The sequence below is a fragment of the Micromesistius poutassou genome (assembly GCF_964030765.1).
Source record: "Micromesistius poutassou genome assembly, chromosome: 21".
Classification (NCBI taxonomy): domain Eukaryota; kingdom Metazoa; phylum Chordata; class Actinopteri; order Gadiformes; family Gadidae; genus Micromesistius; species Micromesistius poutassou.
Window position 1 is genome coordinate 5428731 of NC_140291.1, and position 18692 is coordinate 5447422.

At 44.2% G+C, this 18692-nt stretch overlaps 1 protein-coding gene across 2 annotated transcripts in view; it reads left to right on the top strand.

The window, feature by feature from the left end:
- prkg1b (protein kinase cGMP-dependent 1b) overlaps positions 1-18692 on the top strand; it is a gene marked incomplete at its 5' end in the record, with an annotated part of 120195 nt that overhangs the window by 36844 nt on the left and 64659 nt on the right. For both annotated transcript variants that reach the window (XM_084485308.1, XM_084485307.1), the window contains one exon: positions 15359-15472. In XM_084485308.1, coding sequence (XP_084341434.1) covers positions 15359-15472 — 114 coding nt within the window. The remainder of the gene's footprint in view (positions 1-15358; positions 15473-18692) is intronic.

The following is an 18692-nucleotide window of genomic DNA, read 5'->3' on the forward strand; positions in this document are numbered from 1 at the left end:
CACCGCACACACACACACACACAGAATGGAAATCATAAAAAATTAGCATTTTAAAAGGATTCTTGAGACTCTTGATCTGAAATCACAACATTTCGGTACAGCCTTTGGCTTCTAACCTTCTAATTTGATGGAAACAAGAACAACAGTGTTTATCTTAAAGGATTGTGGATACAATCAATGAGGGATTTCTAAGTATGAAATAAACATGTAATTGTTGTTGAAACTGCTGGAATCACCAAGAGGGAGGGCAACAGGCTATCGTGGAGTTGCCGTGTGGGGTTAGCCTGTTGGTATGGGCTTCGTCCAAGTCATGTAGCCCAGTCAGGCCTAGCATGGGGGTCCAGCGATATGCCTGTAATCCACAGAGCTAACTCCACTATCCTAGGGGATTTAACTGTTGACACTGTGAGGATGCTGCATGATCCACCTCACTGGTTAACCTTATAACCAGTGTTAGACGTCATTGGGCTGTACCAAGTGAAGCTGAACGGAGAGGGGCTCTGGCATTGAATTGTCCTGTTGATTATTCTGAATGTTTGTTGATAAATTATTGAATGCAAATGTGTAATGGAGGCACGATGTGCCAGCGTTGTAATGATAGGACCAACAGATGTGTTAAGCTGAGGAGGAATTCAGAAATTCAAATTTGTAATACCTTCAGGCACCCATTAATGATTAGGAGTGGTGCAGGTCAACTTGTATCTAGGGAGAGAGGCTTAGTTAATTTGGCGCGGTGGAGGCAGGGGGAAATTCTGCTGGTTTGTTTGGCCCAGTGAATGGTTTAAGTGTTTGCCAATAAATCCTGCCCTGTGTGGGCTTATTCCTGAAGATTGTTCCTTGTTTTGTGTACACGCCACACCAGTGGCGGCTGCTGGTCTTTCAGAGGGGAAGCTCATTTTCAGCCTACATCATATAAATTGTCTATTTATATGTTATTTATTTGTAAATTCTGCTCTCTGTTCCTTTTCAAGGAAATATTTTGTGACCCTGTCATACCAACTAGCTGTCTTTTCCAGTGACTTGACCAGTGTCCTCTCAATGGCCAGCAGAGGCCTTGTTAAGCCTTAATGGCTTAAACAGCCTTGGCCCCTTGTGTTACGGTGTAGGACTTGAGCCGCTTTAAACAGGAGAAGCTACTTTCACACACACAAACACCTGCAGATGTAGCTCCAATTGTTGCCACTAATTAGAACAGTTTGTAAAGCTGAGGCATTGCACTGTACAACTCAGTGTCTTTAAGGAACACCAAGAAATCACACAGCTTTCCCCTGTCACCCTGCAAGTCCTGATTTGAATACAGGACTTGAAGTTCAAACCTCAGGCTCCCTGAATCAAAGTGATACCAAAGTGACCAAAATGATATTAAACAAGGAATTATGTGTATAAGTGTATGAAATGTACGATGAAAATTGTCTAGCAATTTCACCAAGCTAATATCAACAAATAGGTTGCAGTTTTGTCTTTCGACGCGCTTGCAAAATCCGCGATGGTACTGAGGACTAGAGAGAGCTCCGGCAACATTTTAGAGTTCAAAATCGCTGTCAATCAAACGGCAACTCAGTCTTTTGCAGACCCTCCAATCATCACTTAGAAGCCCAGCGTCCAGGCCAGCCCACTCCTCCATTCACCCCCAGAGACGCTGAGCGTCCATGGGAGGGACATAAACGCAGCATTATCCAATGACCATCAACTTTCGACACACTAAACAAAGCTGTTCTATGCAGCCCCATTGAAGTGGATGAATGCTGAGCTTCAACAGGCAAATTCAATGTGATGCTACGGGAGTGTATGAGAAGGAAATCGATTCAGTCAACCTGCGATGAACAGCTGATTCTGAACAAACTCGTCTTCGAGATGGACGTGTTTTAACACATTTTTAGTCAATGAAATGTTAACACAACAGTATATATTTGACCATTTCATTTTTGAAATTTTAGGGGAAGCCAAGCTCCCCTTTCAGTCTTAGAGTAATCGCCACTGCACCACACCTATACCAGCTGCTCGCTACCATCCCACCACTAGGGCCTAACAGAGAACCCTACACCTCCTTTCATCCATCCATCCAGTCTGTCATCCATCTGCCATCGATCATCCGTCTCAACGCCCATCCTTCCTTTCATCGATTCATCCATTCATTCGTCCATCTATCATCCATATAAACATCCATCCATCCTTCCATCCGTCCATCTATCATGCATCTAAACGTCCATTCATCCTTTCATCCATTCATCCTTCATCTATTCACCAATCATCCATCCATCCGTACCTCCCTCTATCCAGCCTCGGTCATTCATTCATCCATTTAAACCTATAGACACACACACACACCGTGTTTGCTGCCGTGCTGATCATTTTTTAACTCATCAGAATCTGAAAGCCAGTTGTTTCTCTTGAGTCCACAGGCTCATGCATGCCGAACCCATCTGTTAGTTGATCAAAACCCTGCCCAGTGTGAGACGCACCACCACTGTGTGAGGCAGCCGCACTGGAAGGCGATGCTCTGGGGAAGAACACACATTTCAATGTTCGCAACGTGTAGCGCCGCAGACAGAGTGTCTGTTTGTGGATGTTTATCAGGTTTGTGAACACCAGCGTGCGCACAAGCAGTCGCACGCACATAAGTACACACACACACACGCATGCACGCACGCACACACACACACACACACACACCAACACACGCATGCACGCACACACGCACGCACGCCCGCATGTACACACACACACACACACACACACACACAGTGTAGTGCAGGATTAAAAGGACCATGCTGTGTTTGTCACATTTTTTCACTTTTTTTTTCTTGTTTGTTATCTCTTTGCTGTTTCTTGCTGCATGCCATCATGTTCTCATTTGGCCTGCCTCTCTCGTTCCATCTCTCCTTATCTCCCTCCGTCTTAGTGTCTTTCTCTCTCCTTCTGGCTCTCCCTCTCTTACTCTCTCCCCCTTTCTCTCTCTCTCTCACCTCTCTCACCTCACTCCTGGTGAGGTGAGACTGTGGGCTGGTGAACGCCTACGCTGCCTTCTTTTCCATTGTTTACCCGAGCCGCCCGCCCTGCTAAACGTTTTGGAGAGAACACATTAATTGTAGACCCCTAAAGGCTTTCCCGCTGCTGCCTTTCTGGCTATGCAGATCAATCTGTTTTTATTGGTTTGTTTTGTGCTAAAACAAGACACTCAAACAACCGTTTTACCAAAACTCGTTTCGTCTGCCATGTTTACTTCTGATGGATGGAATGGCGTTTCTAAGGAAAAATATCCATAGCACACTTATTAAAAAACATAGTTTTCACTTGTCCATTCCACGGTAAACCCGAGGCAAACCAATTATTATATGCCCGACTATCGATGTAAATGTCTGTGTTGATAGAATAATGTTAGAAATAAAACTACCCTTGCATCGCATTGCATTACGTTTATAATCCCTGTAGTTGGAAGCAGGCTACAGCAGCAGCGGACTGATAACCCTAACCTGGAGTGTGCTTCTCTGTTTACGTTCTGCTGTAGTGAATTGGTTGCTACACCGGAGCAAAGTGAAATTCCGCTGCTGCTGAGAAAGTTGTCCCTCAAAATGTAATGCAATCATTGTGATACAAGGATAGTTTTATTTCTAACATTATTGTATTAACACAGACATTTACATCGATAGTCGGCCGTTATAATTGGTTTGCCTCGGGTGTACTGTGGAGTGGGTAAAACTGTTTTTATTGGCAGGCTAGCAGTTCCTATCGACTTTGCTAGCCTAGCACCAGTGATTTCTGCAACTAGAAGGACTGAATGAAACGTGTTGTAAACGGTCTCCAATGATAAATAACACACTGGCTCACTTGGAAATGAGGTCCGATGTCCAAAATTCCGAACTACCCCTTTAAAAATGTTTAAAAAAATAATGTCAGTCCCCTTTCATACTGCTTCAGTTGTTTATTTTATTACATTTGTTCTATAGTTGTTGGCCTGTGCCGTCTGCTCCGTAAGCTGCAGTGGTCTGTGGGGCGCGGGGTCTGTGAGCGTTACTGGCAGCCTGGCTGTCTAGCTTGCACCGCAGGTGCTTAAGGAGCTTCTCGATTCCGAAAAACGTTGACACACAATTTCGATTCACCATCAATTCTCAATCGAGAAATTTTTTTTCCTTGTCTAAAAAATGAACAGAAGTGAATTGAGTGATGAGAAAGCATACGGAAATTGTTCAAAGAAACGTCACATTGTTGGTCTGCCCTGCCGCTTGCTGCTCCTCACTTGAATGCCCAAATGTATGCTTGTTCCATCCTGGGTAAAATTATCGTGTCGAGAACAATTCCGGGAATTCTAACCGTTCTTTGCAAACTGGTGTTTTGGGACAGTATTTGGTCCTTTAAATATGGCATTTCACAAGGACACAAGAACAAAAGTACATAGGCAGATCTCCTGCATGGCCACTTGGAGCACCAGGTCATGTATCATTGTCTACAAACTTTTATAATCAACACTTTTCAACACCACCTCGCTGCGTCCTTGTCTGGAGGAGCCCAGTTAAAGTCACCTCTATGTATTCTTCATCTATCCAGCTCGATTCATCACCACGGTGCGGGTATGGTTAAAAAGCTAGCTTCCAGCCGTGGCTACCTTTGCCAGTTCTCTTTTTAAACCACTCCAATCATGATGTACACAGCTGTGAGTTTATGATGAATGGATCACCTCCACTCCAGAAGTTGGAGGAGGGAAGATAAAGTTGAAAACGTTGCAGATGACCTCGCTGACAGCTTTCTCTCGGGGGGGGGGGGGGGGGGGGGGGTGACCGTATGAGGTCTACATTTGGTAGTTTTGAGTCCCTATAGGCAGAAAAAGTGCAAAGCAAAAGGGCTTTGTAGTGTTCTTTCTTTAATAAGCCTTGTGAGCAGGAAAGATTTCCAGACATAAGGTTTGATGTGAAGAGGTCTTCAGCTGTGCTTTGAACATTAATCAGTGTGAGCCCCGAAATCCTTTCTGAAATTGTACGAACCAACGGTGGGTGGGATTATTATGCTCATCGCCGGCATATAAATCACCCTGGCAATCAAGCTGAAAGCAGGCTGCTATCATTGTGAGGGTGGGTGTCCAGATGATCTCCATGCAAATGAAATCTACGCTCCGGGGAGTGCTGGGAGAGGAGCAGGGTGGAATGACGATATGGGAGATGGGAGATTGTAAGAATGGATGTGTAACTCTTCACATAAATATTTATTACAGGTTTAGGATTGCTTAAGCGTGATAAGGGAGGTTAAATATATCTTTGGAGAGTAACCACTCACAGCCGATATATATGCCATAAGGTATAATCAAGACATTTTAAGTAACAATCAATCAAAGTCATCAAAGTAATCAAAGTCATTAAAAGTATCCCTTCTCGAGACTCAGGTACTAAGCAGGTACCAGGTACTAAGCATCAACAGTGATAGTGCTTTCCTTTTGTTGTGTCTGTTTGGAATATATGAATTCAACAGGGTGTGTGAGAGCTGCTGAAGTTTTGAATGAATGTTTGATTGCTATGATGTGAAGGACACAATTCATCCTGAAAGGGTGTAATTAGAAAAAAAGCGATTAATACCAAACCCTTATTACAGATAAAAGTCATTACTACCTGCCTGTGTTTGTGTGTGTGTGTGTGTGTGTGTGTGTGTGTGTGTGTGTGTGTGTGTGTGTGTGTGTGTGTATGGTGTTGTGTGTTGATAAAGTTATGTTGAACTTTGTGAGTATGCCTGTGTGTGTTGGTGTATGGACAGTATTTGCATGCTCAAAATGTTGTGTGTGTGTGTGTGTGTGTGTGTGTGTGTGTGTGGTTGCGTGTGTGTGTGTGTGTGTGTGTGTGTGTGTGTGTGTGTGTGTGTGTGTGTGTGTATTGTTGTTGCGTGCATGCATGTGTGTTTGTGTGTGTGTGTGTGTGTGTGGTTGCGTGGATGCATGTGTGTGTGTGTGTGTGTGTGTGTGTGTGTGTGTGAGTGTGAATCCCAGCCAGCAACACCCAGGCAGCAGGGTGTGTAGACAGTGATATAGTTGTCTCAACGATGAATCAGAATCAAATCCCTGCTGGCTGTTCGGCTCTCAATTCCCCCATCCTTACATTTTAATAAGTGTAACCTTTACAGAAGCCAAAACCTTATCGCATATACATATTAAGCAATAGGCAAGATTGTAGGAGAGGGAGCGACAGACAAGAGAGAGAGATATGTAGATAGGTAGAGGGAGACAGTTCATTAGTTTTAATCTCAGCATCAGGTGCCATATCCCAGGATTGGAATCCATAGCTCAACGCCCACTATTCTCCCACCATGGCCGGCATATCCCAGTCAATAAATCCAAGGTACCCCCTCGAGCTCTGCTGGCATTGTGTGGCCTCTATGTGTGTGTGTGTGTGTGTGTGTGTGTGTGTGTGTGTGTGTGTGTGTGTGTGTGTGTGTGTGTGTGTGTGTGTGTGTTTGTTTAATCCACCCAGGCCGCCTTGGGGAGAGAAGCTCACAGTACGACATCCTTAATGAGGCGTCCTCGCCACACTACGGGAATTAGTGAAGACACTAGTAGTACACACTGGCTCCTTAACAGTGTCTCCTGTGTGTCCCCTCTCTCAGTCTCTCTATCTCTTCCCATCCATCTCTCTCATGCTATTGTTGTTTTATTGTTTACACACTCTTGTTTGCTCCCGTCCATCGTGGGCCGTCTGGCCCGCTAGTGCTCCATCACAGGAAATTAAAAAGAGGAAAAAATGGATGACTTTTTTTTATTTCTCTGGTGCCTTTGCTTCCTCTCCCTTCCAGCGTTCGCTCCCTTCCCTCCCCTTGCTCACCTCCACTTCCCTCCAGTTATTGCCTTTTGTACCTCCTTTGTTTGCTGTGATACCCGTGATGGTAATTAGCACTCTGAGGGTGGACGTGACATTTGGGCGGGTTGACATTTACTCGGTATGGCGCCGGTATGGGTTAGTACCGTATGGGCAACATAAACATCACCCTATTGAAGATGAGGCCTTTGAATGTAAAGTGGCCACAGATGCGCCTCACAAACCCGCAAGGTCAGTAAACACTCCCCCCGTTAATGTACAACTGTGCCCCCCCCACCCCCCCCCCCCCCCCCACCCCCACCCTGGCCCGCAAACTCCTGAAGATTATATTACAGCTGACTCACTCTTCTATTGTCTATTTCAACCAGCGCTAACCGCTAGTGGTTACCTTGGAAACAGGGTTGTAGTGTTGTTTGATGACGGCTCTGGTCGATGTATTGATTTCATGAGGGATAGATTATTCGTATTATTATTAGCCATGATTGGTTTAGAAAGGAAAGGTTTATGGGTTATGAAAATAGGTTTCCAATTACGCGTTGGAAACTCTTGAGTTGGTTTCTACTTTCAAAGTAAAAGAGTAAAAGAGTAAAACCCGATGCCTGAACAGGCACGCACAAACAGGCACGCACACACAGGCACACACACAGGCACACACACACACACACACACACACACAAATACACAAACTCAAAGGTACACACTCAGGCACACTCACAGGCGCACACACACACTCACACTCACACTCACACACTCACACCCACAGGCGCGTACACACACAGACACACACACACGCTAACCCACACAGCCCCGTGCCCCACACACCTGTACCATCTGACAGTATTGGTCAGCTCATTGATAACCACTACCCGCTCCATAGCCTGAATTAAACAGTTCACAGGGTTTGTCGTGAAGCCGATACCTGGGGACACAAGGTCACCTCCCAGTCCTTTGAACCCCGTTCTGCTCTATAGTTTACAGAGACCGGCTGTTTCATGCAAAACAGGCAGCGATGCCTTCGATATGTGAATCCACTGCATCTCGATGTCCTGTTTGATCTCTCAATGCCTCTTATTGTCCTTTTCCCCTGATCTCTCTCTCTCTCTCTCTCTCTCTCTCTCTCTCTCTTGCTCTCTTGTTCTTTAACTCTCTCTCTGTCTCTCTCTCACTGTCTCTTTCTCTCTCTCTCTCTCTCTCTCTCGCTCTCTCTCTCTTTCTCTCTCCATCTCTCTCTCACTCTCTCCGTCTCTCTCTCTCCTCTCCATCTCTTGAGCTCAGTCTCTATAACAAAGTATATATACACTATAGATGTGTGTGTGTGGATATATATATATCTATATCTATATAGATATAGATATAGATATTATTTTATTATAATAATATAGATATTATATTATTATTTCTCTTGTGTGCGTGAAAATGTGTGTGTGTTTGTGTCTGTGTGTGTGTATGTGTAAGAGAGAGAAAGTGAGTGTGTGTGTGTGTGTGTGTGTGTGTGTGTGTGTGTGTGTGTGTGTGTGTGTGTGAGAGAGTATCTATACGTGTGCGTGTGTGCATGGGTTTGTGCGTGCATGCGTGTTTGTGTGCGTGCATGTGTGTGTCTGCCCATGCGTGTTTGAGACAGACAGTGACGGAGCAGTAATACCATTGATTGTGGTAAATATAGCCCTGATCTTGACTGCCTCAGTATAGAAACCTTTGTGGATATTTTCATGTCTATCCTGTGTTCCTATCTATTTCTCCCTCTAATTCTTTCATTCTAATTCAGGTCTCTAGCATTACACAACCCAACTTCCACATCAAAGTTCTCACTCTCCGACTCCCTTCCAATCTCAGCATTACTCCCCCCAGTCTCAGTGGCCTCTCTCTCTCTCTCTCTCTCTCTCTCTCTCTCTCTCTCTCTCTCTCTCTCTCTCTCTCTCTCTCTCCTTCCCTCCTATCTCTCCCAGTCTCAGTGGCAGTCCTTCTCTTTTTCTCCCAGACCCTTTCGCTCCCTTAGCAGGAGTCCCTCCATCTCTCTCTCTCCTAGACTCAGTGGTAGTCTCTCCCTCTCTCTTTCCCTTCTCCCAAGTCTCATGGTAAACTCTCTCTCCCTCCATCTCTCTCTCTCCCTCTCTCTCTCCGAGTCTCAGCGGTAGTCTCTCTCTCTCTTTCTCTTTCCTAAGCTCAGCGGTAGTCTCTCTTTCTCTTTCCTAGTCTCAGCGGTAGTCTCTCTCTCTCTTTCTCTTTCCTAGTCTCAGCGGTAGTCTCTTCTCTTGACAAAGAGACAGCGGAGCGGGGTACTCAAGGGAAGCACTAAATGCCTGCCTCTGGCAAGTGTGTGTGTGTGTGTGTGTGTGTATATGAATGTGTGTGTTCCTGTGTGTGTGTGTGAGTGTGTGTGTTTATGTGTGTGTGTGTGTGTGTGTGTGTGTGTGGTGTGTGTGTGTGTGTGTGCGTGCGCTCCCTTGTGTGAATTTATATCACAGTGTGTCTCTGAACTCAACACGACTGTTCTCCTCTCCCCTCCCCTCTCCACATCGTTTCCTTCTGTGCATTCTTCAAAAAGTTTATATTTCCACTGTACCGCCAACCTCTTAGTTATTTCTAATATTATTCTATCAACACAGACATTTACATCGATAGTCAGGCATTATAATTGGTTTGCATCGGGTGTACTTTGGAGTGGGTAAAACTCTTTTTATTGGCAGGCTAGCAGTTCCCCTCGACTTGCGCTAGTCTAGCACCAGCGATTTCTGCAAATAGAAGGACTAAATGGAAAGTGTTGAAAACGGTCTCCAATGATAAATAACACACTGGCTCACTTGGAAATGAGACCCGATGTCCAAAATCCTGAACTACCCCTTTAAGCCCCCTGTCCATCTGAACCCCCCCCCCCCCCCCACACACACACACACACACACACACTACCTTAGCTTGTCAGGCCAGTCTGCAGCACCTTGTCACGGCTCTGTCTGACTTCAGCGCAACCGACACTAATTTTACTTGACTGATGGGAGGGTCTTCTGTTCTGACAGGCGGTTTCATTGGTTAAATACGTTTCTTTGACAGGACAGCCTGTCAGTGCTGCTATGATGTATGGCTGACAATATGTGTGTGTGTGTGTGTGTGTGTGTGTGTGTGTGTGTGTGTGTGTGTGTTTATCTCTCTCTGTCTATTTATCTATCTCTTTATGAATCTATTGGTATGGAGGCTATATTTGTGTAACTAAAAACGATATAGAGAGAGAATAGTATATCATTAAATAGATTTATGGATGGGAGAGAGATGTAAAGGGAAGGAAGGAGAGAGTGAATGTGAAAGAAAAGGACATGAGGAAGGACGTTTAAATCAAACCTCTGAACGAATTTAATCTTGACGTGGACACGTCCACACTGAACGAATGCACACACACACAAACACACACTTGGACCCTCACACTCACACACAGCCCAACGATGGTCTATTTTCACTATGTCACTGTGACTGCATGATGGAGATCTTTAAAACTGTCCTCCTTTCAGTCGTATATCAATCCAACCCCTATTTATTATCCTTCCCTCCTTCCTTCCTTCCTTCCTCCTCCTTTCATTCCTTCCTTCCTTCCTTCCTTCATTCCTCCCCTCCTTCCTTCCTTCCTTCCCTCCTCCCTCCTTCCTTCATCACGTCCTTCCTTCCTTCCCTCCTTCCTTCCTTCCTTCCTTGCTCATTTCTTCTGCCTTGTTCAGCTTATTCATTCTCATCTATTTATTATATTTAACAGCTCAATTGTCAACCAACTTTTTGCTCCACATTGTATAGAAGGACATTCATCAGTTTGTTGATGCACACTGTCACGCACACAGAGCCTAACCATGGTCATGTTTCATGTTGTCACACACGTCACAAATAGATAGTGACAGCAAGATTGAGATTTGTTAAATGATGCGTCTTTTGTTTGTGTGTGTGTGTGTGTGTGTGTGTGTATGTGTGTGTGTGTGTGAGAGAGCCATGTATCCATCTTTGATTTATTGTTGTTTCACGTCCCTTCTCTTTCAGTCGTAAAGCAATCCATCCCCTCTTTTACTGTCCTTCCTTCCTTCCTTCTTTCCTTTCTGCTTTTTCCTCCTTGCTTCCGACACGGCCACTAATGGCATGGTCTGTTTTATCAGTTTCTCGTCAAGTCATTTAACAGTTGTTCAACCTGTGTATTGATTCAGATTGTATACCAGCAGTAATTTCTCTGTCTTCAAAAATACAATACACGTTGACTTTAATACGCCTCTCTAGCAGAATATAGGGGAAGAGCACTTATCGCCTCTATTTTCTGCTCTGAAAGAAAGTACACAGATCCATTCCATCACAATAATTATACCTTAGATATCCTTATGGCATGTCCCTATTTTAATTCATGAAGGTTTGTCCTTCACCTTTCTTTGGCCTCGTTGACATCTCTCTATTCATGTGTTCCCGTTCGACTTCTCCAACCTTTTTCCCTCCTCTTCTCATTCCATTAAGTTTTTGAATTCCTCTCGTGTCTTTGCCTTGGCTGCTGCCTGAGCCCTCAGGTTGATTATCGCAGTCTTTCTTTTGTCCTTCTGTTTTTTTGTTTTTGTTTCATGATGTGACTGTTGATTGCGATGCTCGAACATTGCATCTTAAACCCAACCCGATGTCATTCCTCTTGTTTCTCACTAATGAGAAAAACATGCAGATGAAACAGTGGGGAGGACGTAACGGGGACATTTTGTCATCTACTTTGAACTGTTTGAAAGCTCTGGTGCAGCTCACCATGTGTCGATCTGTCCGTCATTCTTTTTACTATTGCTATCCTCTGAATTCAGAAGCATCCTCTCTTTCTCTAGCTCCCTCTAGTTTTCAGTTTTTTCTCGACCTTGTGACTGGCGGACATAATTAAAATTAGCATGAAATGATGGGGCATTTTGGAACAGTGGATTCAAAAGTGTATGTCAGACAGTCAGGAAATGAAGCAGGGAATATAATTATCCCCTTGAGGCCATGAAGTTCTGGGAGGGGGCTGGGGGGGGGGGGGGGGGTGGTATGCTGCAGGAAAGACTGCTGGGGTGGGGGTTTGACTCAAGCCTAAAGGTTCTGGGATCAAACCCCCCCCCCACACACACACACACAAAACCACCAGTCGACCATATAGGCATCCTTGAGCAAGACGTCTTAACCTCACCTGTTCCATAACGACATAACGACAAAATGTTGTAAAGCATCTGCTAAATCACTAAATAGCAGCTGACTTGTAAAAATAGTGTCTGATTTATGAATAGAAAACTCAAGTCTATGTGGTTACACAGAGACTCACGTGAAACACCTCTCCCAGGTGTTTCACGTTACGTCTGGTTAAAGTCGACCTCTTACCGCCCAAAAGTGTGCTGGAAAAAATACGGGGCCTTTCTCTTCTTGTCTGCACTTGTGTTCTTGTGTCCTTGTGAAATCGTTGTCATCTTTTTGCGGATGCAGAAGTTGTGTCCAAATACACAATTTTGCAAAGAACGGTTACAATTCTCAGAAGTGTTCTAGACACACCACAAAAAAACACGTCGTTTTCTTTTACAATGTTCGTATGCTATTTCATCCCTAAATTAACTTCTGACATTCCGACTAAATTCACAGAAATTAAAAATACGTCTCAAACTGTCAACAACAAACAAAGGTCAGCTTTTTTTAAATTCCTTGTTTTGAGAAAGGCTCATGGGCTCGAGGGAGACTGCAGAGACTTACAGGTCATTGATCATTCATACAGTCCATATACAGGTATATATATAAGTACTAATAACATTTCTTTCAATTCATGTCCTAAATCCACCCTGTGCACAGTAGGCTAGACTTGAGATGTATTCAGTTCACTGGGTGTGATATTGATTAGATAATAAAGTCATTTCAGAAGCCCCCCCCTAGTGACATCCCACGTTGGAGCATCTGCCCTGATGAATGATAAGTCAGCCTAGCAGTTGGTACAGACCAGTGAGTAGGCAGCCATGGAGATCATCCAGGACAGGAACTAAGGCAGTAGTTATTTTAGAGTTGGATAGTGTTCATTTTGAGTGCACCCACTTCATTTGAAAGAAAAACAATGCCAAATATAGGGTTAGATATATATAATATATTATATAATATAGGGTCTCACAAATGTGAATACTCCAAAGGGAATATAATAATCTCCAACACAAATGGAAATGGCCTGATGATAAGCACTCAATGACTGAGGAATACAGCAACATCTTGAAAACATCAAGACAAATTGTAGTTCCAGTGAGAGCATTTATTTTCTTGTCACCTGAAGGTCTTTACGTGCCGATTCGTCCAACGTTTTAAACCTATTTTTGCTCATCTCCCTTTTAGCTCTTTCTCTCTCACACAATCTCATGTATTTCTTCATAGCTTTGTTGTGATGACCTCTCTTCCTAGCTCTCTCTCACTCTAGCACTATCTCTCTGTCATGCTGTCCCTCAATATCCCTCATCTTTCCTCAACAATTGTATGTGTGTGTCTCTGCGATGAAGCTAGTTAGTGATGTGTTCAATTTCACTTGCTGTGATCTGTTCAAACAATGGCTTTGCCCACCCACGGACACACACACGCATGTACACACACACACACACACACACACACACACACAAACACACACACACTCACACACACACACACACACACACACACACACACACACACACACAAACACACACTAACATGGTATTACAAGCAAAAATGTATGCTTCCTCTCTTCCTCTCTCTCATTCTCTCTCTCCCTGTCAGTAAGATATTAATAGTTGATGAGAACAAATCTAGCTACTGCTTTTAGTAGACAGTCAGACAGACATACACACACACTCTCTCTCACACACACACACACACACACACACACACACACACACACACACACACACACACACACAAAGGGAATTTAACCAGACATGCCCAGAGTTACTCTGTGTTGTTTTTCTTATTAAATATCTTAAGTATACTCCAAGGGTCTCTCTCTCAGGTACTACTAGTCATTACCAGTCCGCCGGCGTCCATTATAAATCAACCGTTCTTTCTCCATTAAACGTTTCGTTGAACTGGGACTTTTTTGGGGGCATTCACCATTTTAGTGCTGCTGCTCCTGGCCTCAAAATCAATTGCATTGGTTGTGAATGTGACCTAATGTGTGATTAGAAAACCTTAAATGTTGTCAGTTTCACTGCAGGTTCAAGGTCAAGTCGATGTGAATGGGGAACATGTTAGTGGTGTTTACTTCCAGGAAACAGACTCTCTCTCTCTCAGGAAACAGAGGCTTAAAGTCATCATGACATTTTCATAGCAGTTTTTCCGCAGTCGTGGCTCCCGCAAAAACGTATCGAAACTAGAAAGAATTGTATTGCTCTTCTCCAGACCCTTCTGCAGGGCGAACGCAAATCGCCGGCAGAATGGGCGGGGATACCCAGTCTGAAGAAGCATAACAAATGTTATTATTGGTTATTCTCCATCCTAAAAGTACACGTTGTTTTTTGTGGCCACCTGTGGAAATCTGCCTGCTTAACCTTTGACAACTCATACGATATCATTATTTGTGATCATTGTTCTTTCAGAGCTGATTTATTGATTGCTGGCGGGATGTAAAGAGAATTCCAACACATATGATAAAATATGCTTCTAAAATAAGTTGCTCACCCTAGCTTTAAGGATGATGCACTCTGAAATATGTTTAATGGAAGGTTTGTCTGTGAACTTTTGCCAACCTTTATCTGTTTGCCCATGGGCACCAGAAAGAGCCCAGGATTTGAACCAAACACCCTTCAAAGGCTCTGTGGGGAGTCTGTGTATTTCTGTGTGTTGGTACGTGTGTCTGTGTTTCTGTGTGTGTGTGTTTCTCTATTTCTGTGTGTTGGTACGTGTGTCTGTGTTTCTGTGTGTGTGTGTGTGTGTGTGTGTGTGTGTGTGTGTGTGTGTCTCTATTTCTGTGTGTTGGTGCGAGTGTCTGTATTTGTGTTTGTTTGTTTGTTTGTTTGTTTGTTTGTTTGTTTGTGTGTGTGTGTGTGTGTGTGTGTGTGTGTGTGTGTGTGTGTGTGAGAGTGTAGCTGTGAGTATATTCAGAAGACAGGAACTGACCGGTAAAAGATGTGTACTCCATTTCTGCTTCCACATCCACACACGGCTGTGGGTGGTGGTGGTGGTGTGCAGGTTGGGCAGCTGCCACAGTCTATTCCACATGAGCTGGAATAGACTGCCTTCAAGTGTCACTCTGTGCAATTGGTGAAAGGGCTGAATAGCAGGAAGTGATACGTCGGTGGAGTGAATAAGTGAAGGAGTGAGCGAGTGGTGGCAGCTTCCCTGTCGTAACCCTACACCTGGGAATAATGTTTCGTAGTTTAGCGGGCATTCAGAACTCGATGACGTACATGAACAACATATATACATATATATTCTTGTTTGAGATGATTCCCAGGTCTGTTGACACTAATTGTCCCCTCTGTCTCTCTGTCTCTTCTCTCTCTCTCTCTCTCTCTCTCTCTCTCTCTCTCTCTCTCTCTCTCTCTCTCTCTCTCTCTCTCTCTCTCTCTCTCTCTCCCCCTCCCTCCCTCCCTCTCTCCCTTCCCCAGATGGCAGAGTGGAGGTGACCAAGGAGACCATGAAGCTGTGCACCATGGGTCCAGGGAAGGTGTTCGGAGAGCTGGCCATCCTCTACAACTGCACCCGGACGGCCACCGTGCAGAGTGAGTGTCCCTGAGAGTCCTGTGTGTCTGAGAAACGTGCAGTGGTGGGGCGCCCCGGTGGCTCACCGAGTAGAGCGTGTACCATCAAGGCTCAGTCCTGAACGCAGCGACCCAGGTTTGATTCCTACCCGTGGTCCTTTGCTGCATGGCTTCCCCTCTATCTCCCATACCTTCCTGTCTTATCTCTACTCTATATTAAAGAATAAAAATGCAAAGGAAAAAAAAGAACGTGCAGTGGAACGTACGTGCATGACTCCAGTGGAAGTCGTTCCAATACTGATATCTACACAATGTATTCCTTCCTAGAGTATTTGTCGGAGGGAAAGAGAGGCAGAGGGAAGGAAGGAGGGAGTGCACATAGGGGAAAAGGACAGAAAAAAAAAAGAAAAAAGGAAGGACGGTTTAATGCAATGCTCTATGAATTCATTGAATCTCTACATGGTAAGATGCCATTAACGGATGTTTAATAATCATATAGTTAATGGCTGGGTTCGATCTGTGTAAGACAGGAAAACAGTAGCTTCGAGGTGCGACTGCCTACCGTCAATCCTACACTGTGACCTTGCAATGGCCTCGTCGTACCGTCGGCGCTTATTCATGTAAACAAACGGTTGCGTAAGGTTGAAACATACATGTTTTCCTACTGTTTTCTCTCCAGAATGGCGTCATTCTGTGAGGTCATGGGGCTACTAATGTTTTTCGTATATGTGTCTGTGTACTGCTCTGTCCGTCTGTCCGTCTGCGTAGGTTGCAATTAACTCAAACCAACCTGACAAACTCATTGCACCGGACAGAACAATCTGGTGAAATATATTTGCTCAGCCAATTATAGACAACTACACACTTAGGGATGTAGCTTGTGTGGGTGTGTATTTGTATATATATATATATATATATATATATATATATATATATATATATATATATATGTGTGTGTAGAAATAGATAAATGCTAATGCTAATGTAAGTAAGTTAGTATGTATTTGTTGGTCGAAATCAAAAGTTAACAATGTGCAGATACTCAGTTCATACTCAGCCGGTCCACTGTTGCCAGGCGACACATTTAATTCTAGTCATCGAGCGGGTTTTGGCTAGCCTCATTTGGCAACATTATACTCAACCAAATTCAACTCCAAACAACCCATCCTCTGACCTGAATCAACTGAAGCAGGATTTTTGAGTTTGAATTCAAGTTTGAAATTTGTAGAACGTGTTGCACAATACTCAAAAATGTTTGACTTGTGGGTGCTTGGTTGTATGTCCTTTAGGGTAGTAGTGTGTGTGTGTAAGTGCATGAGTGCGTATGTGAGTGTGTTTGTGTGTGCATGCGTGTGTGTGTGTGTGTGTGTGTGAGTTTGTTTGTGTGTGCATGCATGTGTGTGTGTGTGTGTGTGTGTGTGTGTGTGTGTGTGTGTGTGTGTGTGTGTGTGTGTGAGTGTGTGTGTGAGTGTGTGTGTGTGTGTGTGCATGCCAGGGATGGAAATTTGCCAGTGTGCTTTCCACACAGTTCCACAACCATACAGTTAGATCAGTTTTTCGCCGAACACCCCCCTTTCTTCGCCTTTCTTATTGAACTGTAACTCGTTTTTACACTGACAAATATGCTCATCTTAAGGTGGATTTATAGTCCTCCGTAAAGTGCTGTACATACGGAGAGCCCTCTCCGTCGATGGAGAGCCTGTCAGAGACCCTCTCCGTAGCTCTACGTGCTCATCCAATATTTATTAACTATCCGTCGGGGCAACGGAGACGGCCGGAGACGGCAAGGGCTGTGATTGGTCCTCTAACAAATTCATTTCCGGAATCACTTTTCCCGGTTTGACTTGCACCTTATTTACTTTGTACATTGTTTACTTTGCACATTAAGGACTAATAAATTTCCGATTACGGATACGGAGTAGTATACTTTCCCCGTCATGGTCTGTGCGTTTACACTGCCCGAGGTATATGTCAAGCAGGCAAGGTAATTGCCTGCTTGAGCTAGCAGCCCAATTTACCCTCCCGGACCATACACATATTGGCGTTTTCATTTTGATGTAAATGCGATTAGACGGCTCCAGGTTCCGGGGGGGGGGGGGGGGGGGGCTGCGTTGTCTCTACAACAGAGACAACGCAGCAATATCAACATGAGTAGTTCTAACTGGAGAGACGGTGAAATCCGTGAGCTGCTGATCATGGGAGAAAAGGTGATGCAGTCGCATAATGCATTAAACAAAGACCCAGAGAAACTGTCCTTACAAGGCTTTTGTCGGGATAAAAAGCAAGTGGTCAGCAAAAAAAGAATATGTTGGCGTTTTTGCACTTGCAAATAGTTAATCGTGTTTGTAGCCTACACTCAGACATGAACTCATTCTTGCATGCAAATGTAACATTCGGGAGTATGCAAATTATTCCAGAGGTCTAGACTCTGTGCGTAGCCCCGCCTTCTCCAGTGAACCAAGAAAGCCCGCTCTGTGAAGAGGGGGAATTTTACCCCTTCCGTTTCACACAGGCGAGACGGTGAAATTGCCAGGGCGTGCCGGGGCTTGCCAAGCCGCGACCGAACCGGCTTGGCGGTGTTAAAAGGCCTATAATTTTGCAACTCAGTTCCTTGGTAGCACCTACTTACAGTAGAAATCACTTCTGATGGACCAAATAATAGTGTATGAAAAACACTTTTATTAGCTATTCTTACTATTATATTGTTTAACATTAACGCATATATTAAAGAAATTGCATATAAAAAGTGGCTGGTAAAAAAGTTGAGTGGTAGATTTTTAAATCCACCTGTGTGTGTGTGTGTGTGTGTGTGTGTGTGCGTGTGTGTGTGTGTGTGTGTGTGTGTGTGTGTGTGTGTGTGTGCATGGTTTGTTAGTTTTGTCCCACGAGTTGTGAATTGGTTTCTGATCATGTTGAATCACCTCCCTCAACCAATTCAATAGGACTCTATTTATATCACCTTTCAAATCATTTCAAATGCAGGGGTCTTGGCACTTAAATAAAACATACAAAAATACAGACGTGCAAGCACAAACGCACGCACACACACACACACATACACAAACACACACACAGATAGCACATGATGCACACCTACACAATGGTCGATTCCCTGGTCACCACGCATACAAAAATGCACAATTAGTTATATAAATAGGCTGGGTATCTTTCTGCCTTTGTTTTCTTTCTTTCTTTCTTTCTTCCTCTCGCTTTCTCTTTCCCACCTTCTCTCGTTCTTTCT